This window comes from Drosophila serrata, unplaced genomic scaffold, assembly GCF_035046125.1.
Source record: "Drosophila serrata isolate PLE 108 unplaced genomic scaffold, ASM3504612v1 contig_382, whole genome shotgun sequence".
NCBI lineage: Eukaryota > Metazoa > Arthropoda > Insecta > Diptera > Drosophilidae > Drosophila > Drosophila serrata.
In genome coordinates, this window is record NW_028257280.1 from 5500217 (window position 1) to 5526030 (window position 25814).

At 38.1% G+C, this 25814-nt stretch overlaps 5 protein-coding genes across 6 annotated transcripts; 4 read left to right on the forward strand and 1 right to left on the reverse strand.

The window, feature by feature from the left end:
* The first annotated feature begins 1320 nt into the window (after positions 1–1320).
* jdp (DnaJ domain-containing protein) lies at positions 1321–16159 on the forward strand. Of its 2 annotated transcripts, none has more exons than XM_020955887.2 (5): positions 1321–1378; positions 2391–2529; positions 6136–6237; positions 12618–12773; positions 14516–16159. In XM_020955887.2, the coding sequence occupies exons 2-5, from the start codon at positions 2443–2445 to the stop codon at positions 14762–14764; spliced, it is 594 nt and encodes a 197-aa protein (XP_020811546.1). In that variant the 5' UTR covers positions 1321–1378; positions 2391–2442; the 3' UTR covers positions 14765–16159. The 2 variants fall into 2 exon arrangements, with proteins under 2 accessions (XP_020811546.1, XP_020811547.1); XM_020955888.2 differs by having other exon boundaries at positions 12618–12734.
* On the reverse strand, positions 15566–18846 carry LOC110186282 (prolyl 4-hydroxylase subunit alpha-2). Its single transcript, XM_086840682.1, has 10 exons — positions 18625–18846; positions 18321–18564; positions 18113–18264; positions 17903–18044; positions 17512–17839; positions 16975–17451; positions 16833–16895; positions 16632–16707; positions 16480–16569; positions 15566–16422 (listed from the first exon to the last, which is right to left on the reverse strand). The coding sequence occupies exons 2-10, from the start codon at positions 18500–18502 to the stop codon at positions 16274–16276; spliced, it is 1659 nt and encodes a 552-aa protein (XP_086696808.1). The 5' UTR covers positions 18503–18564; positions 18625–18846; the 3' UTR covers positions 15566–16273.
* Positions 18847–18849: 3 nt separating this feature from the next.
* LOC110186625 (prolyl 4-hydroxylase subunit alpha-1-like) lies at positions 18850–20933 on the forward strand. Its single transcript, XM_020955876.2, has 8 exons — positions 18850–19073; positions 19143–19297; positions 19352–19502; positions 19557–19756; positions 19816–20414; positions 20472–20519; positions 20570–20735; positions 20792–20933. The coding sequence occupies exons 1-8, from the start codon at positions 18874–18876 to the stop codon at positions 20848–20850; spliced, it is 1578 nt and encodes a 525-aa protein (XP_020811535.2). The 5' UTR covers positions 18850–18873; the 3' UTR covers positions 20851–20933.
* A 76-nt stretch (positions 20934–21009) lies between these two features.
* On the forward strand, positions 21010–23158 carry LOC110186623 (prolyl 4-hydroxylase subunit alpha-1-like). The gene is made up of 8 exons (XM_020955874.2): positions 21010–21265; positions 21319–21470; positions 21523–21673; positions 21739–21938; positions 22002–22591; positions 22651–22698; positions 22761–22926; positions 22979–23158. The coding sequence occupies exons 1-8, from the start codon at positions 21057–21059 to the stop codon at positions 23068–23070; spliced, it is 1608 nt and encodes a 535-aa protein (XP_020811533.2). The 5' UTR covers positions 21010–21056; the 3' UTR covers positions 23071–23158.
* Positions 23159–23459: 301 nt separating this feature from the next.
* Positions 23460–25376, forward strand: PH4alphaSG1 (prolyl-4-hydroxylase-alpha SG1). The gene is made up of 6 exons (XM_020955395.2): positions 23460–23643; positions 23698–24373; positions 24425–24874; positions 24933–24980; positions 25044–25209; positions 25279–25376. Exons 1-6 carry the CDS (start codon positions 23462–23464, stop codon positions 25374–25376), a joined length of 1620 nt encoding a protein of 539 aa, XP_020811054.2. The 5' UTR covers positions 23460–23461.
* The last annotated feature ends 438 nt before the right edge of the window (positions 25377–25814 follow it).

Genomic DNA, 25814 nt, shown 5'->3' on the forward strand with positions numbered 1-25814 from the left:
CCATTGTTTTAGGGGGGAAAATGCCCCATCGTTAGCTGGTCAAACGGTTTCGTCTTCATTTGATTCTGGGTTTCCCTTCTGGTTTTTGGCCATGTTTTCCGTACTAACAAACTCCTGTGTTGGGTCCTGGCTTCGCCATTATGATGATTTATGAACGGAAATCATTTTTCGTTGGTCAGAGAGAAAGAGAGAGCACACTGGGCTTTTTTTGTGGGGTTTTCCGAGTGGGGAAAAATCACCACCCGCCTGTCGGTGCTATTCGTGCTATTTGGTCTACATAGTCCACACCGCCCTCAAGTATGCAACAGTTTTCCAATTTCCCTTCACAGTCGGCTGCCTCTTTTAATTTGAAAACCAATGCTGAATGCTTGCGTTTTTGGGCTCGAAGTTCGATTTGACTTCATTTGCGGAAAAGTTTCGTTCGAACAGCTGCTGACCGCCACAGATTGATGAGTTTTCTTTCTATATACATATATTTTTTTTTATTGTGGGTGGCGAATTAATTTCCCTTTAACAAATTCCACAAACTTTAACAGCCAGAGGAGAGAGGAGACGAAAGAATAAACTCGTTTTTGAATGGGGCAGTGTTGATAGCAACAAGTGGCAGTTGGGTTGCCATAAATATGTATTTTTATGGCAGTATTTTTATAGCAGAAGCTTTTTCTGTGAAATGTTTTGGGGCTGATAATTGGGGACAAGAACCATTCGTTATAATAGCTTAAAAGTCTTGTTTAACCCTAGAAAATGTGTCTTTTTATTCTAAAAACATTAAAAATAGAAAGTCTAATTTACATTTTATTTGATTTACTATTAAAAAGAGTACTTTGTTTGTATTCAATGTTCTTTTATATTATATTATATAAGCTATTCGAAAGTATATATATATTTTAGAATTATAATTTTGCTAGAAGGAATTTCAATATATTTGTGTTAAATTCGTCAATATTTTTATTTTCAATATATATGTATGTATATATTATGAAGGTTCCAGATACTGTTATCTTTTACCTCTTTCATTGCCGGGGCTTAAAAATAATCTCTCAATTTAAGAAAAATTATATTATTAACTGCTTTTTTTAAAAATCCCCACTGAGTCAGTTGTCCAGATGACACACCAATCTTAGCCCTCTCCAAAAATTCCCCGATCAACCTGTTCTTCTTCCAATAAAAACCAAGTTTAAAGCTATGAAAAAAGCTCTTTAAGCACTTAGAGATTGGGAGGCTGTGAATGCTTTGAGAGAAACGGAACTTTTCCAAGCTCTTCCAGTGCCTGAAGCCGAAGTGAAAATGTAGCCGAAGCGCAATGCTTGCCACTGCGACGCTGGCAGTTCGACTTGCGACGCGCTGCCAGAAACATCGTGAACACCTTAAAACCAAAGTAAATAAACAAAGAGAAAAGGCTAAATATAGACACAGAGAGAGAGAGTGAGAATCTGTGAGAAAATGAGAAAGAGAGAGAGAAAGAAAGAGTGTACTAAGCCAAGTTTTGAGCTGCAATAAACAAAACAATAGTTCAACAGTTCGCTACTTTATCTCAGTGTTAACAATAAACCTCCAACGGAAAACAACAACAAGTGAAAGTGAAACCACGGCAAAACAAATATAAAAAAAAAAACAAAAATAAAAAAAACCTAAACCAAAACAAAACCAGATCTTTTCCAGCTGATTACTAAGCGATTTCAGTTTTGTGCATTTGTGATTAGCTCTAATATACTTATTTTTAGCAACTAATTGTACCAAATCGAAGGTCACGCGATCCCCTCTCAGTTTTGCTTTCAGTTATTATAGAGCTTTATACCTCTAAAAACAAGTTAAAATTAAAGAATAATAAAGAAAGAGTGATTTATGATTATATTATGATTAAATTCAGTGAGAAAATATAAACCAAGAACTGTTTTTAGTGATAAAAGATCAAGTTACTTACTTACTTTGAATTTCTGTGGATTTTTCATACATTTTCTGTGCTATTAAAACTAAAGAAAGTGTCTAAAAAGTATATTAAAAAAGTTAATTGATTTGATTAGTGAAAAATATATTTATAAAATAATAAAACTTAAACTTGCTAACTCCCTTAAATGAAATAAATATATACAAAACCACATACATATTACCCCTGGCTTGACCTAATTATTTTAAGTGCACTCTAAAAACAATATGACCATTAATAATATATTAAATATATAATAAAGCTATGCCTTTACAAGATATGAACATATATTTCAAACAAATATTTAAATAGTATATTTATTTTAATAACAAAAGAGATGTTTTAGTAAATTTGTATAAATTGTGTAAATTAGGAAGCAAATCTGAAGTGTTCACTAAGTTTTTGTATGTTTATTACGATTGTAATAATATCCCTTCTTCAAAAAACTCCCTTTTTTATGTAGAACTTATATATAGACATATATCCGACTGATCCCAGGAGAGCAAACTGACGCAATGAGCGCCGTGGATGCCATAATCAATTACAAGCGCAGTCCCAATGAGGACTTTTACGCTCTGCTCCATTGCGATGAGACTTCGTCGGTAAGTATACTTCTAAGAACCCAAAATCCTTCCTTGCCCACCCCACTGTAACACCCTTTCCGAGGGATAGAGATATACCTAACAAGGTCACCACTTTTCCCATTTAACTTTTCTGCGAATTTAATTAGAGACTAATCAAGTTGCGGCCTTCAAAATTTGACACTAATCGAATTTGGGGAATTTTTGGGTTCGCAGTTTTTTGTTGGTAAAACGCGATGAGGTGCCATAATTGTTTAGCTTCTAAATGAGCCTTAAGTGGAAAGAATATACTAAAGGTTGATTTAAGCAACATAAACCTTTGCATGAATCTATAAAAACCACATAAAACGCAAGTGGGAAAGACTAACACTGAGAGAAAAGAGCATGGGACTTAAATGTATAGTATTTATTTTTGAAATAAATGGTTGCTTGCTTTTCTTTTGAGAGAAATGTTTTTCTTTTCATAGAACATAAGTATTTGCCTTGATAAAAGATATAAGATTTATAAAGCAGATCCATGTTTCACTATTTAATTTCATAAAATCTCTTCAATTAGTTTCTAAATAAATACTCTTTTATAAGTATCTTTATTCTTCTCAAATACCACATTTTTCTAGCAGTTTCATTTTAGAGGCGAGAGAGGTTTGCTTTGAAAATTAGTTTCAATTACTCAGTCAGGCATCGTAGATTGGCAGAATTGGCTTTGATCCGACGCAGGCGAGATGCAATGCATCTTTATGATAGCTGCAGCTTCCAGCTTAGGCTCGTGGGCGAGAGGAAAACTCACACATCAAGTGAAAAGCCAAGTCAGAGCCCAAGAATCCAGAGACTAAGCCTGGCAATTGTTGGGTATTCCCTACTCCCCTGTCAGGAAGGAATTAACGAGCTCGGTTTGGCAGGCAATCTCGGGACGGCTTAATGGCATTTACCCATCAGAAGACTTCAAGACCTGAGTCCTGGCTCCCGAGTCCTCAGTCCCTCGTCCTGACATTCATCTTGAGTTGTCACATTTTCGGGCTCACTGGCTCTCTATGGCAGGTGGGAAAATCCTGGTGTAATCAAATTTATTGGCCCGGAAAATGTTGGGAGCACCAGGGCAAGAGCAGACAATTTGGCGAGCTGTCGATTGCATCAGGCTGAGTGCGGAATTCTATTGAATTATGCAGGAGAAGGAGGCTCCCAGGCACCCAGCTCCTAGGTCCTGCAAATCGATTTTGCCCGGGCATGTAAACAGAATCAAATATTTACCCTCAGAGACTTTGGTGGGTAAGGATATATGCTAAGCATTATGGCCGAGCCCTGATCACGTAGCTCGCATCCCTGAGCTCTGACTCTGACCCCATCCCTGACCCCTGAACTGAACCGTCTCTCTATTTGCCGGCAATTATCTCGGGCTACTTGAGAAGGCAGCTCAGCTATGCCATTCTCATGCAGATTAGTTGGCAGTTGTTCTCGGAGCTCGGAATTTGCATACCCAAGCCAAACAGTCCAACTATAGAGTAGTGACTAGAACTGCACAGTCTTCAAATGTTTTTGGGACTAATTTGCACAGATCTTAGGATGCGATTCTGGGTACATTTTAATTGGCAATCCGATGGGAGGAATTAATTTATCGAGTGGAAACTGCAAATTGGTTCGATGGTGCAATTGCAATGCCAATTAATTGCTTCCATTTGATTGTGTAATGCCAGTGGGTGTGATGTCAGTTGATGAAGGCAATAATAAATGAATGAAATCAGAAGATAAATATCTTGTTTGTTGTATAAATTGGAGAAATATATATATTGTCATAAGGATAAAGTTAACTTTTGTTTGTAGTATTAATGAGAGAGATGATGTTCTTAAATTCACTTCACTTTCTAATTAAAAATTCAATTTATAATAAGTTCTCTATATAAGCACGAATCACGCTCTTTATCCATTAAGGATATCCAGAGGAATAGGAATATAGAGACCCACAAATGTGTGTTGAACATACACCATTTCTCTAATTATAGGAATACATTGTGTGTAGGTGTTTCAGGTGAGTGGATTTCGTGCTACCCTCACGTTTTCCCCTCTCGTTTTGCTGCTTTGTCTGCTTTTCCCGCGTACACGCTGTCGTATGAGTAATATTAATTGCTTTGAAATTAATTATACGCCCCGTTGCAGCAGGGTTAGCACCGCAAATGAAGCTGGAAGCGTCGAGCATAGCGAAATGCATGCAAGTAATCCACTTTGTGTTTCCTGGAAGACCTGGCAGCAGACCAGCAAAAAAAATCAAGGGGTAAAAGAAAATTCATAAAATTCTGGCCACATCAAAGGAACATGTAATTTGGAAAATTTCATACAGAGAAAAAATTATACAAGAAATACAGTCTGGTCCTTGGTGATTTGCAATTGTCGAAAAGCTTTTGCAAATCAAAACCATGATTATTTATAATATAAATATATATAATCATTATAAATATTTATTGAGGCATGACCAAGTTTTTCCCTCTGTGGACACTGACCTAAATATGTTTGCTCCACCGGCACCAACTGCTTTTTGACGTTTTCCCCTTTCCGTGAACAATAGAATGGAAAAAAATAAAAGGATCCCATGCTGGTCAGAGCCTCCTGCTCTCTCTGCGGCTGCCCAAGTCCTTTGTGCGTCGACCGATGGTGCGCGAAAAGCCATTTCCATTTACAAGACAATAAACAAGCGGCTTTTGTACTGCGGCAGCCAGCGCACATCATTGCTCCCATCGCCATCGCCTCCATCGCTTCCATCATCATGGCCATCATTGTCATCTCCGGTCCCGTGTCCCGGGTACAGACCAGGCTCAGATCATCCCTGACTGGCTGTCAACTTGTTGCTCCGACCGAAAGCCACTCGAGCTTAATTAATTTCAATTGTTTGCCAAGTGTCAAGCCTTTAGTTGGTAAAGTCAAGGACAGCGTAAAGTGAATTAATTTGGCAACATCATTCTAAGCCCTCAAAAGTTTTCACATTTTTCAATGGAAGTTTTTCACTTTTCCTTTGGTTAGTTTGTGGCACTGCACAGTGGTTGAAATCAAGGGTTCATTAAATGTATTTAATGTCTTGTAAAATATATAACAAGAGAACAGGGTTACAAACTTTTCTAGCTGACAGCACAGTATGGAAACCCTTTAAATTATTTCCACATTTTTTCAATTCTTAAAATTGAATAAAAGAGATTGACATTGGCACCACTGTTCTTTTGCCGCAATAAAGCCAAAGTACGACAGCTTTTCTATTACTTTAAGTGGTCCTCAACTGCGCACGAACGTTAGGTTTTTAATGTTTGCTTATTGTTATTTTGTTATTCGCTGGGGATGTTTGGTTGATGGGGCAAAAGGAGGTCTGCAGACGACAGGCTTTACCTGAAGTTGCGGTCTCCTTGGAGTCCTGTCTTTCAAAATCTGCATGCCACACGAAAAATGTGTGTATGTGAGCTTGTTCGTCCTTCTATTATATAATAATGTGTATGTAAGAACGTTATTTGCCTTGGAAAAGCGCATTTTAAAAATTCATGCCACAAAATACCTAGTTAATTTGGAGGGCAAAGAGAATTCATCATCGCAATTCACTTAAGTTGGCCAACTTATTTTCCTTTTTTTTCCTATCTCTTGTTTCTTTCGCAGCTCGAGCAGATCCAGGCCGAGTACAAGGTCCTGGCCCTCCAGTACCATCCCGACAAGAATAGCGGCGACAAGGAGGCGGAGGCCAAGTTCCAGCAGCTAAAGGTGAGCTAAAAAGCTGGGGGAAAATCAAGGAAAAAGCAGGGGGGAGGGGAAACAGGACCAAAAAGATCCAAGGGAAAACTGGGTCCGAGAAATAAAGAAAAGGCAAGCGTTTCGGCATTTTACATATTTAATGAAGTTTCCCCGATGGAAAGGCGGGGGGTCGATTGTAAATTTGACAGCCTGTGGGGCAATATGTTCGAGATGAAAGTTACCGGAGCTGTCTTAAAATTAAAAGATGTTTTAAACCTGATACTTATTCAGCTTAAAAGGTTTTTAGGGTGGAGTTGGGAAATATATACCCCGAAGCTGATTATATATATATACATCCCTGATATGTAAGAACGCAGAGGATAATTATCTTCTTCACAGAAAAAACACAATTGTCTTTTTTACTGAAATGAAATTTGAATGGAAGATGATTTGTGATTCCTTGAAAGACAAGATTATGTCTAATTTACATCTAGATTAAAATGGAAATTGATTTGAAATGCTTTACGCAGAGACACGTGTCATTAAACTTGGTTTTATGCAGAAAGCTTATGAAAACAAGCTTGTGGAAAAGATAAACCCCTAATCATAAACTAATCATTAATTAATTTTGTGCTTCATAATAATTATTTCCTTTTAATCCTTGTCAAAATAAACAAGAACTGTCGAGTCTGCTTGTCTGTTTGTCACTTAAATTTCAATTGTGAGACAAGGGTCCATTAATTAAGTTTATATCGTAGCAAGATATTATGATTTTAGTCAAAAGCTTGAAACACTGTGGAGTCATTTCCGACCCTATATATCATATATATTCTTGATCAACATCAACAGCGGAATCGATCTAGACATATCCGGACCAAATTTAATTTTTTCAAAATTTTGAAAATTTTACAAGGGGTTACGTCGTTAAAATCTTTAAAAATTGATAAAAGTTAAATTTTTTTCAATATTAAATTGAGTATGCAAATTTATTAATCTAATAAAAACTATCAAATGAACGCTTTCCGAATTGAAATTAATTATTTTTCGACTGAGTTATAACGTTTTTAAATTATGATTTTATGTCCATTATAACGTTTTAATATTTTACTTGAAAATTATTTTATTCAATTATTCCGCTATTTACTATTTAATTAAATCCCAAACTCATTTATGAATATCCATAGAAATTCCCGAAAATTACCAAGAATGGCAAACAATTGCATAAATTTGAGTTCAGTAAAAGTTTGTCTGCGTTTGAAGGCCACAGTTCTAAGTTCGCGTTTAGTTCGCGTTTTGCAAAACTTTATTGTTTCTTATCTAAATAAGTTAGTGCGATTCAGCAAAGAGACCTTCAAAGTCTCCTTTTCAATAGATTCAGTAATTAGCTGGCAAACCACTCGACCGAAAGCATCCATTCAGATTTCTGCCTGTCAGTTGGTAAAAGTTATACCCTACATATCTAGTTTTTTTTTTTTTTTGTAATATTAAACAATACCCTGCACACACACACACGCACACACACTCACACTGGTGCACTTAACCCACTTACACACCCACACACACACACTTGCCATGCAGGCACACACGCACCCCCGGCCTCAAAATTGAATTTTCCCGAGCGACAAAGGAAAAACAAGGCGGCAACGATGAGATAAAATAAATTACCCATACAAAAAATATATATTTTTTGAAAACGTTTATTGATTTTTCCTCATGTCAAAAGCGATTGGTGGGCGGGGGAGAAAGGCGTGGCAGGACCTGACAACACATTAATGTGTGTATGTGTGTGTGTGGCTAAAAACAAAATCAAATTGATGAGTGAAGTGAAGGGATGCCTGAGGTAAAAAGGATGTGTGTGTGCTTCTGGTTAGGGGTTGATTTACCTCACTGATTGCTCATAGAAAATATGACAATAAAATTATAAGTTTTTGGCGCAAAAGTAACTCAATTATTATGGTTTTTAGCAAAGATAAGAGGTGCCATTAGCTGGATATTTTTGAATACTTTTAGGAATTTGATTTGCACTTTTAATTTGTGGCTTTTAAAGGGGTGCAATATTTTGTTTGAAAGCTTTAAGCTGGTGTTTTAAATGTCATGGACATATAAAACATATGCTTTGAACATATTAAATATACAAATAATTTATCTATTGTTATTTTTATTTAAATAAATAGCTTTTCTTTGGGTAAAACCCCTCAAAATGTATCAAGGAAACTCTTAAGAACCATTAGCATATTTTGGTTGAAATTTCCAAGATTTTGTAAACACACAAACTGATTTGTAAAGGGTTTCCCAGAAATTACTCACCATCAACCCATCGATGTATCTTTCAGTTCATTGAAATTCCCCCGAGCTTCTTGTTATGCCATATTTTCTTACACATTTTCTCGCTCCGCGAATTTTAAAATATATACTGAAATAACAAATACCGAAAATTAAGGAGAAAATGGAGGAGGCTCTCGTTCTTGAATATGCAAGAGGGTCGCCTGTCCAACTTCACGTTTCCCGAGCAATCATTCTTCAGGCTGTTCAGGAGGTCCTGCAGGAGGAGCTGTCCGGCAGCGGAGGAGTACAATTTACGGCTCGTAAAATTGGACGTACATGTGTGTGCCAGAGCTCGTAAATATGTTCCGGAATAAGTAAGGGAAGCTTCACCTTTATGGTTGGCCATAAAACAAAACCCAGTGGGATGTGAGGCCCATGAAGCGTTTAAAATGAAATGTCGAGATTCCTGTAAAAAGGACCAGATTCCTAAGAAAATCCTAAGGCATTCCTTACAGTCCCCAAAGGAGTATGCAAATGAGGCAGACTTCATCATGAGCCTTCAGCTCGTAGAACTAACAATATACAGGACAATTTGCAGTTGACAGGCTGCCAAGTCCCCTGTGGGGCTGTCTAGAGATCCCATCACAATAATCAAAAGGAGTTTATCATTTAGTGAAATCCTTTGCCAGGATTGAAATCTGAAATTCCGATTTGATTCTGGTCAGGTGGAGGGAACTGTTAATTCGGCCCGTTAAATATTTTTGATAGGCAACCAAATGATTGCCCTAATTGAAGACAAACAAGCTCCCAAGCTTGGGCTCCTTGTTGAAGGAAGGAAAGAAGGAGTGAGTCCTGTTTGCTGACCCACATAATCAGTGGGTAGTGAAATAATTGATTATCATGTAAACAGGGGCCCGAAAAGCAGTAAAGGAACAATAAAACAGCGGGCGATGCCGATGGAATCTCAGAGCCTCAATTGTGCATGTGTGTTTATGAGTGGGTGTCTGTGTCTATCTGTGGATTTTTATACACTGAGAGTAATGTACTGAATATACTGGAATGTACTGAAAGTATATTTGTTTATAGAGATAGTATTATTAAGCAATTAATTTTATATATTTTATATTATTTAGAATAAAAACAAGAATGGGAAGTTAACTTCGGCACGCCAAAGTTTGTATACCCTTGCAGATTGAAATTCAATCACTCGAAATTAATACAATATACAATATATATATATTTATGTTAAAAAACAATAAACTATTGCCTGCTTTCATTTCAGTCGCCGTTTTGTATTTTCCTCTACTTTTAACAATCGTTTGTATGGCAGCTATATATCTTTATATATATAGTCTATCGATTCGCCAAGCTCCGACTTCGATACTAGTAAAATTATATAGAAGAATAACTCCATAGTTTCATTAAATTGCTTTCTCTTCAATTTGTTCCAAAACACATCTCGCACATATGCCTATGATTCCCAACTGGTTTAAACATCCATGGAACGAAGTGACTTCTGCCGGCCAAGTCACAGATATGTTTTGTGTTACAAAAATTGCAAGTCATTGTTTATTAGTGTTCAAAGTGTAAAACAGGTCATATAAATTTACTGGTCCTAGATACTTACTGGTCATAGGTACTTACTGGCCATTGATAATTAGTGGTCATAGATACTTACTGTTCAGAGTTACTTATTGCTCATAGTTACTTAATGCTGATAGTTACTTAGTGCTCATGGTTAATTGCTGATCAAAGTTACTTACTGGACATAGTTAGTCACTGATCCAAAATCACATCTCGCACATATGCCTATGATTCCCAACTGGTTCAAACTTCCCCGGAACGAAGTGACTTCTGGCGGCCAAGTCACAGATATGTTTTGTGTTACAAAAGTTGCAAGTCATTGTTTATTTGTGTTCAAAGTTTAAAACAGATCATATATCTTTACTGGTCTTAGATACTTACTGGTCATAGGTACTTACTGGCCATTGATAATTAATGGTCATAGATACTTACTGTTCAGAGTTACTTATTGCTCATAGTTACTTAATGCTGATAGTTACTTAGTGCTCATAGTTAATTGCTGATCAAAGTTACTTACTGGACATATTTAGTCACTGATCCAAAATCACATCTCGCACATATGCCTATGATTCCGAACTGGTTCAAACTTCCCCGGAACGAAGTGACTTCTGCCGGCCAAGTCACAGATATGTGTTGTGTTACAAAAGTTGCAAGTCATTGTTTATTTGTGTTCAAAGTTTAAAACAGATCATATATCTTTACTGGTCCTAGATACTTACTGGTCATAGGTACTTACTGGCCATTGATAATTAGTGGTCATAGATACTTACTGTTCAGAGTTACTTATAGCTCATAGTTACTTAATGCTGATAGTTACTTAGTGCTCATAGTTAATTGCTGATCAAAGTTACTTACTGGACATAGTTACTCACTAATTCAAAATCACATCTCGCACATATGCCTATGATTCCCAACTGGTTCAAACATCCCCGGAACGAAGTGTCTTCTGCCGGCCAGGTTTCAGAAATGTGTTGTGTTACAAAAGTTGCAAGTCATTGTTTATTATTGTTCAAAGTTAGTAACTGATCATTCATACTTACTGGTCATAGATAGTTTCTGGTCAATGATGCTTACTGGCCTTTGATAATTAGTGGTCATAGATACTTACTATTCAGAGTTACTTATTGCTCATAGTTACTTAATGCTGATAGTTACTTAGTGCTCATAGTTAATTGCTGATCAAAGTTACTTACTGGACATAGTTACTCACTAATTCAAAATCACATCTCGCACATATGCCTATGATTCCCAACTGGTTCAAACATCCCCGGAACGAAGTGTCTTCTGCCGGCCAGGTTTCAGAAATGTGTTGTGTTACAAAAGTTGCAAGTCATTGTTTATTATTGTTCAAAGTTAGTAACTGATCATTCATACTTACTGGTCATAGATAGTTTCTGGTCAAAGATGCTTACTGGCCTTTGATAATTAGTGGTCATAGAAACTTACTGCTCATAGTTAAATACTGGTCAAAGTTAATTACTGATCATAGATCTATAAATCGTCCGATAGTTCCTATGTCAGCTATTTTTATGTATATATAGTCCACCGATTCGCCATGTTTGGAATTATATACTAGTAAAATTATATAGAAGAATAGTTCATAGTTTCATTCAAATACCTTAAGTTTGTTCCAAAACAAATTTCGCACATCTGTGCATATGATTCCCAACTCGTTCTAACTTCTCTTATATATCTTATTGATTTAATTATCCAAAATAGATACAAATATTTTTCCCCAGTGTAATTTTTCTATAGATATAGAACAGCCACCAAGCGTGTCGGTGCCTACCGCTGAGTGGGTGTTCGGTAGCTGGTGTGGGTGTGTGTGTGTGTGTGTGTGTTGGGTCTGGCCGTAAAAGTAGTCAAGATACATATCAAAATCACTTGAGCGCACAAATATGTGAGAGCCTCTTCACAGATGAGTGTGTGTGGTGATAGGGGGGAATGCCAATAAGTATGCTATAGTAAGGCATAGTATGAAATTGATTAACATGCAGGCCAGGCCAGGACGAGGCTAAAATTCCCAGCGGGGAGAAAGAAGAGAGTAAAGGCATCCTTAGGCATGCCGAAACCTGTGCAGCTGTTGATTTTGCACTTGAGCAAATCCCAATCCTGACTTTCATGGGGGTTTTCACCATAAAAAACAGATTTGTGTGTGTGCCAAAGGAAAAGTGTTGAAAATGTGGCATAGATGTGGGTGCCTCTTTCATGTTTAGGCAGTGAGGAAAATATATTAAATTGTGTCTCACTTTACACACATTTTGTGTTGGAAATTGCGACTTGAAACGGATTTTAATTTAATTTATAAAAGGATACAAGAAACTAGAAGTACCATGTATTGTTTTTCCAAATTTAAGTGTATTTTCGTTTTCTGTAGAAATATTTTTCATCCGCTTTGAGTTAAGTCTTTTCCAAAAAACACTCCTTGAAAACAACTTGTTTTGGTATATAAAAGAGACTCTGTTTTGGTCATTTTCTGTCACATATTTTTCTCTGGAAGTGCAAAATGCTTCTCCATTTTGGCAATAACAATTTGCTGAATAATATTTTCTATCCTGCAGGAGGCCAAGGAGACGCTGTGCGATCCGGAAAAGCGGGCCATTTACGACAAGTGGCGCAACAGCGGCATTTCGATGAGCTACAAACAGTGGCTGGGCATGAAGGAGCATGTCGGTCAGGTGAGAAGATACACGATTGCCGAGAAAGTGGATAAAGAGGTATGCGAACGGGCCGGGAACTCAGCGAACCAGAGAAGTAGTGGTCCCTCACTAAGTCCGCCCTTCCTTTCACTCTCTGTCTCTTTTTAGACTCTCTACCCCTAAGTCCTTCGGGCTCAGATCCTTTGTTTATCACCTCCCCTCTCTCTTACCAGCATTTGTTTGTTTACCTTTTGTCGTTGGCACAGCTAATGAAATTTGTAAGCCAAACAGGAGTACGTTTTTGTTGTAGCACAATTAACGCGATTATTCATCAACCGAAAAACCCCCGCAGTCCATGGCCAGGACCCTATGGTAATTTCCGTTTACTGCCCCCAAAGCGGAAATTGTCGCCATCCATCAAAATGGCGGACAGTGTCCAGCCTTGAAGGAGATTATGAACGCTCCAAATCCGCATTTGCATTTCCAATTTTCAGCTTGGACAATCACCTGAAACGTCACGGTTACTAAGAGCTTCTAGACAACGTAGGAGTAGGTAGCTTGAAATCAATAAATTATGAGGGGAAGGAACATAAACAGACTCAGATGGAGCTTCCATAGCACTTTAAGTAGTTTTCAGGGATAAAATATCTCGAAAATTTTAGTAACTTGTAGTTTATATACTATATATATATACCGTAGTATTTATTTATTTGTGTATTACAAGATTTACCTATCTAATCGGCTTATAGTTGAAGGAATAACCTTTTCAATGCCATAATTTATAATTGCAGGGTATTATACTTTTATTCAGAAGCTCAAAACTCTGTGAAGGAATCATTTCCGATCCTATAAATCATATATATTCTTGATCAGCATCAACAGCTGAATTGATCTAGCTATTTCCGGACAAATGTAAATTTTTTCAATTTTTTGAAAATTTTCAAAAAAAAAATTTTTCAAAAATTGATAAAAAATTAAATTTTTCTATATTTTAAATTAAGTATGCAGATTTATTAACCTTATAAAATGCTTTCCGAATTAGAATTAATGGTTTTTTGGCTGAGTTATGACATTCCTAAACTTGAAAAAGTCGAGGAAAAACTATCAGCAAGGTTGGATTCAAAGAATGCTAACATTTGAAGTTTTGTTATGATCGATTTTCGATTTGAACCTATAATTCAATTGCAAATTGCTTGGGTATATCGGCTTACCGAAGTTAGTTTCCCTTCTTGTTTTATTGAGCTCCACGATGAAAATAATAAACAAATGCAGAAAACAGCATCCAAAGCATATTTTCCAATTGACAATTTACCAATATTTCAAGCACACTTCCGACAGTTTTTCTTAATTTAATAACCTTTAAATTGTAAATTAAGTTTGAAAATTTATCCCCTGCAACCTTTGTAAATCTCTCTTGGTTTCTTATATTGTTTTTCTGAGTGTTTTTTTTCCATCTTAAGTAGCTTGCATATTTGAATACACACAATTCGAAGAATTCTGCGGAAAAATCCCACCCCCTCAAGTTCAAAGAATCTCTCTCTCTCTCTATAAGCCCGCTCCTGAGTGCCCGAAGAACTCCACGGAATGTAAAACCTCTTCTTGAATGTGCCTCTTCATCCAACTCTAAATGTGTGTCCAAAATGTGTGTGTGTGTACGGTGTGTGTTTTGCATGTGAAGAGAGGACCAATGCAACCTTGGGAGTTAATTACTCCAAATCAAAGATGCCTTGGTTCTCGTTAGCAGCTTGAATTTAATCTAATTAAAATGACTTTGCGATATCTCTTCCTCTCTGTGCACTCTCTCTCTTTGATTACAAAAGTCCATGCATTGGGTTACACCCAAGACCAAAGATCGCATGCTGCCCGAGGTCGGAGGAGCTGGAGGTGCAGGTCCTGGAGCCGGTTCCGGAGCAGGATGCAGCAGCGGCGGCCTGACCGCAGCCTCACCCAATCCTGCCCATCGACGGGCCTCGGAGGGTGGCGCTGCCTTGTACTATGGCAGTCGCAAGGCCGAATGGGGCACCGAGAATACCGATGTGGCCAACAAGTTCCGCAATTACGAGATCTAAGGAAACCAAGATCTCGAAAAGCAAGTTTCAATTTACAAAAAAAAAGGAAGAAAGCACATCCCAAGTCAAACCAGGAAAGGAAAGTAATGGAGGAGCATAAAAATGCTATGCAATTATATCAAAATAATCAGAATTCAGACATTATTGATGTGAACTTAAGCGTTGCGAACTACTGAGCACAGATACTCGAATACACTCGTATTTAGATGTTTTTAGGTGTACAAAAATGATATTTATATATATAAATATATATAAAGAAAAATGGTAATTAACTAACGTATATATTTATGACAAATGAAGAAACTGTAATTTCAATAAAACACAAAAACCCAAAAAAGCGGAGCGGCAAGAATTTTAAGTTGCATATTTGTATTACATAATTAGTCAAATTTTAAAAGCATACATACATATAAATACAAATATATATTTATGTAATCAGTGTATTTGTATATCGATGTTTCAATGTACCAAAAAAACATGAATGTACTAACCCCAAGACAATCCCTTGGCCGGTGCTTCCCCCTAAATAGGGAGCTCCAAACAAACAAAACTAAGCTGTAGCTGTAACTGAACAACTAAATACTAAATACTTATACTAAACTAGCGACAGTCTAGCAGAAATCACCCACCAGCACACGAAACTAGAGAAGGATGAGGGGATTATATCCACATTTAAGCGAATTTAAACCTTTATACACACATACACACACACATTTGCATAGTCAAAAGAAAACTTTCACTCGGTGTCCTTTTTAAAAGTGCAACACAAATTGCGAAGAAAGAAATCTCCACAACTGAAACTATTTTATCTACCTGAAGAAAAAGAAAATCTACAAAAAAAGCGACAAAATATCAAAGATAAAAATCAAAAAAAAAAAGGAGAAGAAGAAAACTAAAAGAAAATAAATTTATATAAATGTTTTGATGGATAGAGTGGTGAACTTTTCAACGTATATACAAAATAGCAGAGAATTATTGTCATTATTATTATCGTACTATTATGCGCAGAGCAGTGAAAAATAATTACTACATAAATGTTGTTGCTGGACTTAAAGGCATTACTTATATACATTACAACACATATGAATGTTTGTTTTAAGACATACTATATATATTGAATTTATTCAAATACACACATATTGCGGATTGATCAGACCAGACCCAGACCCAGATCGGATGGGATCGGATCGAAGTGTAGGAAAAGCTGCAAGCCAAAGGCAAAAGAAGAAGATCCTGTGATCCTTTTGGGGATTTGCTAGTACAACTAAAAGTACACAATTAATTAGTGTTGATTCCAACTCAGCTGGTGATTGTTAAAGAGGCAGCGAGCGTAGAGATCAGAAAATAAAGCAACATTTTGAAAGGGGTTTCCCAATCCTGGGGAAACCTCAGGTATTTCAGTATGGTTTATTTATTCAGGGGTTGAGGGAATAATAAGACGGGTAAGTTTATAAAAGTAAAAATATATATTTAAGCTTAAAATATAGCTACACCTAAGCAGACTCTATTCTATATAGCTTGACTATCACTAGCCGCTTTTAAAGCCTTTTCTTTTTTTAAACTTTCCATAATCATAGACTTGGTGACCAAAGAATCATCCCAAAACTCGCAAGGACGACGATCTGATTGTCCTAGCTCACGAATCCACCGATTTTGTACTATATAATAAAGAAAATTTAGTAGTTATGAGGATTAGCTGTTTTTCAGAGACTTACCCCACTTGGAACCGGCAATTATGGGGCAAGCACCATGTTGAGTGCGCAGATCCCCGACTCCTGAGGCATGTAAATTGTACCAAAAGACAGCTGTAACAGAGTAATATATAAATATCAAATATCATAAGAAATAAGTAAAACTACTCAAATACCTGAGTATTTTTTCGGTTTCACCAGCTTTTTCAAATATGTAAAGGCAGTCCCACCGCCCTGAGTCACATCAGAGAGCTATAAAAGCAACCAAAATGATATATTATAAAAAACTTAGTTTCTTAAATTTTCTAAAAAAAAAGACAGTCTCTAATTACAAATTTTTAGTGCAAATAAAATAACAAACATTTCCCAATACTTACATAAAATAAAACAGTGGCAATGCGATTGCCATGCTCCGGGTTGGTGACAAGCCCGTTATCTATCTATTTAATAATAAAATAAATCGACCTTGAATTGAAGTTCAATAAAACTTAATGTATTATATATGTATGAATATCTTACAGTGATCTGATTAAACCAGTCGTAGTGGTCTCCGTAATGTCCACCTATTCCATAGTTGGAAAACTGATGATCCTCGGCGTATTTCATATTCAAATCGGTCATAATCCCTACTCTCTTGTCTATGGTTTCCAGGACTTTATGCGCAGTCACGGGTCTAAAGGAGGTCTGACTAGTCCTCACATTGGACACTGAGCTGGAATTTAGGCCTGTCACCTGACCGCGATTCAAATTATTTCTGGTCAACTCCTTGATGGCATCAATTTCGCTTTGATAGATCACATCGTGGAAGAGCAAGATGAGTGGATCATGGTTGAGCTCCTCCACCTTGAAGGGAGCTATCCAAAGGAAGGGATGTGTCTCGGTCAAGTAGCCGCAACGCAGATCTCGGAGCTCATGCGGTTTGGGCTCCCAATGGCCACTGCAGGTGAGGCAGAAGGCCTGGAAAGGGGTAACCACTTCATCTTCCTTGGGTATGGGCTAAATATAAATTATAAAGTTAACTTCAGAAATCTTAATATATCTACTCGATATACTCACTCCATGCTCTTCAATTATTTGAGACTCATTGAGTGAAACCTTATCACCTTGGCCCAACAGGAAGCTCTCATAATTCCGCCTGTGCTCCTCACTGGTTGGCTGGATTTGCAACAGTTCCTGATAGGTCTCATTCATACCCCTCAAGTCACCCAATTCCGCCTTGGCCTGCACTAACATGGCCAAGATTTGTGGCTTGAGTTCCAAGGATTCTTCACTACTCGTCAGTCGTTCATTGGCCTCCAGGAGCCAAGAGTGTGCCAATCGAGGATGCTGATCCCTCAGAGCCAATCGAGCTATATCCACACAGTGCTCGGAGTTCAACTGGGTGCTAAGGATCGTAGGGATAGAGTTTAGTTAAGAGTTTTTTGAAGTAGTTTGTTCTAACAACTACCCGTAATTGACGCCATCTAAGATTCCATTGGCCAGATCCTTGGCCTTTAGCCTGTAAACAAACTGCAGACGCAGAATACCATCAAGAGCTCCCTCTAGTTCTCCCTTGCCAATTCGCAGTTCCTGCAGGCGCTTCAGAGACTCTGGAGGGGAAATACGTATTCGTTTTTGGTTAGTAGAATCCCATTGCAATAGGTTTTAGTTAACCCACTTTCTCCAGTCGAGGTCTCCATTAGATTCTCCACCCTCTGCCAGTCCACGGTCAAGCGTTTGTTGAGCAAATATTTGTTTACCGGACTATCAAAGTACGCTGGACCCCACTCACGAGCCTCATTGCGTTCACTTTCAAAGTCCCGCAGGGTACTATAGAAAGGGATTAATCTCATTGGTTAAATTCAAATAAAAATCACTCGTCTTACTCTTTCAGGAAATCCAATTTTTGTTGATTATTGTTAAGAAATTTCTGCATCTGGCGGAGCATTTTCTGTTCGTATTCAAAGGCCTTTGTCATCATGTGTATCGATGAGAAGAACTCGGCCCCAGAAACAGCTCGGAGCCCAAACTGAAGCATTAAAACTAAAATCCATTTGCACGGAAACATTATTCCGACTGAGATCTACTCTCGAGAGCTTCGCGATTCCAACTGAATCCGCCATTTGACCCCTGAGAATATTACATAAGAATAAGCTTATATAGAAGTCAGAACCAGTTCTTTGCACGCACCCAAAGAAAGTCATAATGCCGGGTTCATTAGGCCGGCAACTGGTTTCTGCCTTGACAATGAAATGGGTAAAAGCAGAAGCTAGAAACTAGCGTGCTCTCTTAAAAACATTTCTAAAAAATAGAAAATATTTAAGTATTAAAAGTATAATAATCAAATTAGCAACATGAAGTGGAACTAATTACTATGTAAATGTAATTATTCCTGTGAGTTGTGTTTCCCTTCTCAGTTTAGTTTGTTACTGATTCAGAATGAACATCTATCTCTTTTTATTTGTCGGTTTATTCTTCCTGAGTCCAATCCTGGGACAAGTGCTTAAAAATTACACTGAAAAACGCTACTCAAGGTCTGTGGTCAATATGGATGAACTGCTTAAGTTGGAGGAAGGACTGTATCTCAATCTGGAACTATATATTTCTGAGCTTATTGTTAAACATGAGACTATTTTGCAGTAAGTTAAGGATAAACACTTGACATACCAAAAAATGTATTGAGAGCTCTGAAATTTTACATTTTCTAGGGGTATAAGTATGATGCGTGAGTTACACCACCTCGAGTTGGAGCAGGGACCGATTAAGTTCTGGGAAAATCCTCTGAATAGTTACTCACTCATCCGGCACATGCAGTCAGATTGGTATATGTGGCAGTTTTATATGGAAAAGCCTGTGGGTCTAGGTCTGTACCATAATCATAAGGCTTACTTCAGCACCTGATCATGTTACTTTGCAGAATACCTATCTAATATGGAGCATTTGAAACCCAAAATGCCTCAAGATCATGACTTCTTTGATGCTGCCGAAGGCCTTCGAAGAATGCAATCAACTTACAATCTATTAGCGACGGACATTTCCCAGGGGTTGCTAGATGGAGTGCAGTACAAGTATGTACGAGTATTATTGGAAGAGATATATTCTCTAAGAAAGTTCAATTTTAGCTCCTCGTTAACAGCTCTTGATTGCTTTGCCTTGGCTGAACACCTCATCAATGGATCGCGCTGGTCAATTGCCCAGAATTGGATTGAAGCAGCTTCTCTTGATTTGGAGAGTTCAAATCCTCCACTAGCGATTGAATTGCTAAGAGGAATAACCCCAGCGCTGCTCTACAGGACATTGGGCAAAATTCACTTGGAGGAGGGTGTGTATATAAATAGTCTGGTTTCTCAGGGATATTGTAGTACAGAACTCTGCATGCAGGAAATGTGAACAGAGCCTTAAAGGCATACCAGATCGCTGTAAGCTACTCTCCCCAGGATGCGGAATTATGGCAAGAGTTTATTAATTTGGAACAAATAAATCTCATATTGCCTGAAAGCTATCCCGCAAAACCAGAGAAGATGGATCCTAACGAGGAGATAAAGTTGCCCTCCTGTTGCAGTGGTCGCTGTGAGCTCCCTCCACATCTTCATCTGTATTGTTTTTGGAACACCGAAACGCATCCCTTCCTACGCCTGGCTCCCATTAAGACGGAGCTCCTGTCGCTCGATCCCCATGTGATCCTCCTTCATGATGTAGTTTCTGAGGCAGAACGTAATCATTTACGATCGATAAGCAAAAATAATCTGCTGCCATCAAGTACGGTCGATATGGATGCGGGCTTTAAAGAAATCAATAAATATCGCACTTCCAAGTCTGTGTCGTACAATACGAGTACCACAAATGTTACCCAAAGACTCACTGTCCTCTTGGAAGATGCGACTGGATTGGATATGAGATACTCGGATCCATTTGAAGTTCATAATTATGGAGTAGGTGGCGTCTTTGAAACCCATTTGGACTCTTTGCTTGACAACAAAGTAAGAACTGTTAATTGAGAATCTATTCTATTTTAGTTTAAACTGATTTCTTTTCAGGATCGATACAATGGAACCAGAGATAGAATGGCCACCACACTCTTCTATGTGAGTTTTTATATGCCCGGTTATATTACCTAATTTTTATGTTTCCTCAGCTGAGTGAAGTTCCCCAGGGTGGTGCCACTGTCTTTCCATATATAAATCTTGCTGTGTTTCCCAAACCCGGAGCAGCTCTATTTTGGTATAATACTGATGAAAAAGGCTACGAAAATGTAAGAACGATGCATGCCGGATGTCCTGTCATCGTGGGTTCCAAATGGGGTTCGTATTTTTATAGTTGAGATTTGTTTCTTTGGTCTATAAGTTTCTCTTTGCAGTCATGAGCAAGTGGATCTACGATCTAGGACAAGATCTTAGGGCACCCTGCCTGAAATAAGGTTTAGGAGTCAAGAAACTATGTATGTTAAACAATTTGAAAATATTCCAATGAAGCAAATAAAATAAGATCTTAAGAAACAACGTTTTTAATTATTTGAGATACGCCTTAATGCATAACTGATTGCCATAACTATATAATTAGTATAATCTAATAATTTCTGAACTGAAAAGACCATTTCTTATCCAAAGTTAGACTAGCTTAGAATGCAGGTTTCTTGCTTACTACTAGGACTTTTTTATTTCCTTAGTCCTGGCCAGGGCCAAGAGGTGGACGAATATGATTTTGTTCCGCCCAAGGGCTTTGCCAGATCTGTGATAAACATGGACGAGTTGCTCAATTTGGAAGACTTTCTAGTATTGAACTTGGAGCAATACATAGAGGCCCTGTCCCAGAAAGCTAATACTATAAGGATGTAAGTGAGTTTCTCCGGAGTCCTAATATGCTAAAACTTCTTATATCTTCAAGGGGAATACAAGAGATGACAACCAGATATGAGGAAAGGCTGGAATCCGGACTAAAGCCAGCCTGGAATCCCTTCAATAGTTACTCCCTCATTCGACACATGCAATCGGATTGGATGATGTGGCAAGTGTTTTTGAAGAAACCTGTGGGTCAGGGTAGGTAAAGCAATGTTGTTTCTATTGTTATTTACTAAGGTTTCTATTTCAGAGCAACTGAATTACCTGAACTCAATGATGCAGCTGTTGCCGCAGGACATCGACTTTCAGGACGCAGCTGAAGGAATCTGGATGATCCAATCAGTTTATGAAATGTCAGCCTTTGACATAGCCAGTGGATTGCTGGATGGAGTACAATACAAGTAGGTGATAACAGATAATTCCCTCCCTTACTAAGAAAAAGTAACTTATAGAGATAATTTTCAAGCGCCTCGCTAACAGCTCGTGATTGTTTGGAAATGGGTCGTCACCTCATGAATCAATCGCATTGGAACGAAGCCAAGGAGTGGATCGACACTGCCATTGAAGCATTGAATAGGATAAATCTTCAGCCGGAGATGCAGGAGTTAGTGGGAACGAGCAAGAAGGAATTGTTGGCAACTATGCGACAAGTTCTGGTTAAGATGAGTAAGTGAAAAAAGATAAAAATACTAGGCCACAGATCTGTACTGTTTCTTATCAATTGTTTAGATGATTCTACAGCAGCCTTAAAAGCCTATGAAACCGCTTTGAAGGAATCCCCCTACGATGCCGAATTGTTACAGGAATTTCACCTGGCAGAGACGGAGCTCCTAACTAAGCCAGTTGATGCTCAGCTGGATGATGATAGCTCAGATATGTATCAGAAGCTCTCCTGCTGCAGCGGTCGCTGTGAGTTACATCCGGAGCTCCAGCTCTACTGCCTGTACAATACCAAAGCTTTCCCCTTTTTGCGTCTGGCTCCCATAAAAACGGAGATACTCTCCCTTGATCCATACATCGTACTCTTCCATGATGTGGTTTCCCCCAAGTATATGCATGATATTCGTAATGGAAGCAAGTCGTATCTATTACCAACCAGTACCTACAACCCCAAGGAGGGCAAGAGCAGAATTGTCTCATACCGTACTTCAAAATCGGTGTGGCTACCTTGGGACCTGAATAATGCCACCATGGGGATCACCACCATGCTGGAAGATGCCACCTCACTGGACATGAACAAATCGGAGTTGTTTCAGGTGATGAACTATGGCGTGGGAGGTGTCTTTAAGATCCATCTTGATCTACTGCTCAAGGACGAGGTGCGTATGAGGTACTTAAAACTTTAATTTTATACAATATTAAAAAAATGTTCCCCTAGGAACGTTTCAATGGCACCGCAGACAGGATAGCCACTGGCCTAGTCTACGTGAGTAAATTTATTATTTAATGAAAGCAACATATTCTGACTTTTGGATACTTTGTTTCCAGCTAAGCGAGGTTCAGCAAGGTGGCGGAACCACTTTTCCATATTTGAACCTCACTGTCTTTCCACAACCAGGATCGGTTCTCTTTTGGTACAATCAGGATACCAGGGGAAATGAGGATACATATACTTCACATGCAGGCTGTCCCGTCATCGTTGGCTCCAAGTGGGGTGAGTAGAGATATTTCTTATGACTTTAAAGTATTTATTTATTACTTTGCAGTCATGAGCAAGTGGATCGAGGATATTGGACAGGAGTTCAGGAAGCCCTGTTTTGATTTAGAAGATCCTTATAGCACAGAGTTAACATCTTAGCCCCCTTATTTTCAATATTAATTCATTTAAATATCATAAAAATGTTACAAGTTTCAATAAATATATTTAATAAATAAATAAATAAAAACCCTACCTATAATGGTATTTGACTTTTATGCTTTCTATGTTAGTTTATATATTACTTCGTTGCATTGTGTACTTGTTAAAGTGTTGTACTTTTTATTTTCTTTATTATTTTAATAAAAAGTGTTTATCTGTCTATATTTGGATGCTCATCTAAGACACCTATTTTTCCATGCCAGAAAAATGCCGAAAACCCGCCAACTGTTTCAATATTTACTTAGCTGCACTTCTCGCCGAGGGACTGTCTCCAAATGTTTAGCTTACTCAAAATTCAGAGCAGTTATAAAACGAACTCCAAACAGAAACCATGTCCAGGCTGAAATTCTTTCTTTTAACACTCTTTGTGAGTTTATTTTTATCTTCAGTTAAAGGGGACTATTACTCAGCAATCAGCGACCTGGAGAGACTCCTCGATGTGGAGGCTTTTATCGTGGAGAAGTTTGATGAGTATCTAGAAAGAGCCCAGCAAGAACAGCAGGAAATTAAAAAGTAACTTTAAATAGCAGTAAGTTAATAAGTTACTAACTATAAACTTTCTTACAGATTCCTTGACCAAGTAGAAGAACTGCAAAAGAATCGAGGTGATCTTGAGGAGTACTTCGGAAATCCTGTAAATGCCTTCACAACCATTCGAAGGATGGTTCACGACTGGAAGTTTAATGTTTTTGATCCCATTTTGGAGTCAACCAACTTTGAGACCTACAAGAAGTCCCTGAGTGAATCTACGGATAAGATAAAGTTCAAGGGACCCACAGAGGAGGATCTCAAGGGAGCCACTCGTGGTCTGCTCCGCCTGCAGAATATCTATCAGCTGCCCACAGCTCAGCTGGCAGATGGATTTCTTCCGGGGGAAAAGAATCCACTAAATGCCACCTTAAGTGCCAGTGACTGCCTCGAGATTGGAAAGAATCTCTGCGAACTAAAGGAGTACACCTATGGCTCCGAGTGGCTGTTGGAGGCCAGAATGAGATTGCATGGAGAACCTGAGGACTTTCTCTCCCCAAATGTGACTGATTTGGAGATTCTGGAGCATCTCTCGCCCGCTTTCAAAGGTTTGGGTAATCTTAAGTTAGCTCACAAACTGAACAGTGAGATACTGGATAAGGTACCCACTCACGAAGAGGCTTTAAAGAACAGGATTTTCTATGAGACTCAGCTAGCAAGGGAAAGAAATGAAAAGCCTACCAAGCCAGTGATTGTTCATCAAAAATCGGAAAAGGTAGGGAATCCTACTTCTACTTATTTAACTAAATGTCTTTAATTATCTTAGGAACTAAAGGAGAGTTTCCTGCTGTATGAACAAGTGTGTCGGGGTGAACTTAGCCCATCTCCTCGAAAACAGCGTAAACTTCGGTGCTATCTGAGTCATCAGAATGTGTCCTTCCATCGCCTCTCTCCCTTCAAGATAGAACAACTGAATCTGGATCCCTATGTGGCCTATATCCATAATGTAATTACAAACAGCGAAATGGAACAGATTATGGAGTATGGCAAAGGACGGATGAAGCGTTCCAGGGTGGGTCAATCTGTGAATGCCACCACCACTGAAATCCGGACTAGTCAAAATACCTGGCTTTGGTACGAAGCAAATCCTTGGCTGTCAAAGATAAAACAGCGTCTGGAGGACATCACAGGACTCAGCACGGAGAGTGCAGAGGCATTGCAGCTGGTCAACTATGGCATCGGTGGTCAGTACGAGCCGCACTTTGACTTTATGGAGGTGAGACTAAGGAATTTATTTTATATAATTATATACTTAAATGTATTACTTTTGACAGAGTACCTCCGACTGGAAGGGTAATCGACTGTTGACAGCTCTTTTCTATGTGAGTTTTGTGGACTTAAATAATAGTTGTAGGTACTTTATTTAATTTTAAATATATTTACAGCTTAATGATGTCCCCCTGGGTGGTGCCACCGCCTTTCCCTTCCTCCACTTGGCTGTGCCTCCCGTCAAGGGCAGTCTCCTGGTCTGGTATAACCTTCATCGTTCCCTACACAAGGATTATCGAACAAAGCACGCAGGCTGTCCAGTTCTTCAAGGATCCAAGTGGAGTAAGACAGACTTATTTAGAAAAGTATTTAATTTATGATGAAATTTAATTTTATTTATATACTTTTCAGTTTGCAATGAGTGGTTCCATGAAGGTGGCCAGGAATTTAACCGACCCTGTGGTCTCACCAGCGATGAGGGAAAGTTCAAGGAGTTTGAGGAAAAATAACTCTATAAGTATTTAAGTTTATTAAATATTCTCTTACAAAAATACTTACACTAAAATAAATAAACTCTTAAACTTATTTTTAAATAGAGATTGGATTGGATTAGAGATATATCCACTGACTCTAATAAAATTCTTTGCAGAATTTAATCAAAACAATCAATGACCCCCGAAATTCACCACACATATTAGAAAATATATGCGTATAAAAAAAAATCTATTGAGTAATCGATTGACTGAAAAACCAGCTTTACAACTTTCTTTACATAAATTAACCTTTGGTCTCTTTGGGCTTCAGATTCTAGGTTCAAGCTTCTAGGCCTCAGTTCCGTTCCATCAGCCAAGCCGGTCAGTCGAAGATTCTCCGTTCAAACATTTAAATACACAATAATTTCTAGTCATTGACCTGAGAGAAATAAAGACTGAAGAAGATACATATTA

Coding starts and splice junctions, on each gene's coding strand:
- jdp (XM_020955887.2), top strand. CDS start 2,443: ATGAGCGCCGTGGATGCCATAATCAATTACAAGCGCAGTCCCAATGAG. Junction 2,530..6,135: donor ATTGCGATGAGACTTCGTCG/GTAAGTATACTT, acceptor TTTCTTTCGCAG/CTCGAGCAGATCCAGGCCGA. Junction 12,774..14,515: donor CCGAGAAAGTGGATAAAGAG/GTATGCGAACGG, acceptor TGATTACAAAAG/TCCATGCATTGGGTTACACC.
- LOC110186282 (XM_086840682.1), bottom strand. CDS start 18,502: ATGTTTCCGTGCAAATGGATTTTAGTTTTAATGCTTCAGTTTGGGCTC. Junction 18,265..18,320: donor AAATTGGATTTCCTGAAAGA/GTAAGACGAGTG, acceptor CCCTTTCTATAG/TACCCTGCGGGACTTTGAAA. Junction 17,452..17,511: donor AAATAATTGAAGAGCATGGA/GTGAGTATATCG, acceptor ATTTATATTTAG/CCCATACCCAAGGAAGATGA.
- LOC110186625 (XM_020955876.2), top strand. CDS start 18,874: ATGAACATCTATCTCTTTTTATTTGTCGGTTTATTCTTCCTGAGTCCA. Junction 19,074..19,142: donor AAACATGAGACTATTTTGCA/GTAAGTTAAGGA, acceptor TACATTTTCTAG/GGGTATAAGTATGATGCGTG. Junction 19,757..19,815: donor CAAAATTCACTTGGAGGAGG/GTGTGTATATAA, acceptor CTCTGCATGCAG/GAAATGTGAACAGAGCCTTA.
- LOC110186623 (XM_020955874.2), top strand. CDS start 21,057: ATGCAGGTTTCTTGCTTACTACTAGGACTTTTTTATTTCCTTAGTCCT. Junction 22,592..22,650: donor ATCTACTGCTCAAGGACGAG/GTGCGTATGAGG, acceptor ATGTTCCCCTAG/GAACGTTTCAATGGCACCGC. Junction 22,927..22,978: donor CATCGTTGGCTCCAAGTGGG/GTGAGTAGAGAT, acceptor ATTACTTTGCAG/TCATGAGCAAGTGGATCGAG.
- PH4alphaSG1 (XM_020955395.2), top strand. CDS start 23,462: ATGTCCAGGCTGAAATTCTTTCTTTTAACACTCTTTGTGAGTTTATTT. Junction 24,374..24,424: donor TTCATCAAAAATCGGAAAAG/GTAGGGAATCCT, acceptor TAATTATCTTAG/GAACTAAAGGAGAGTTTCCT. Junction 24,981..25,043: donor TGTTGACAGCTCTTTTCTAT/GTGAGTTTTGTG, acceptor ATATATTTACAG/CTTAATGATGTCCCCCTGGG.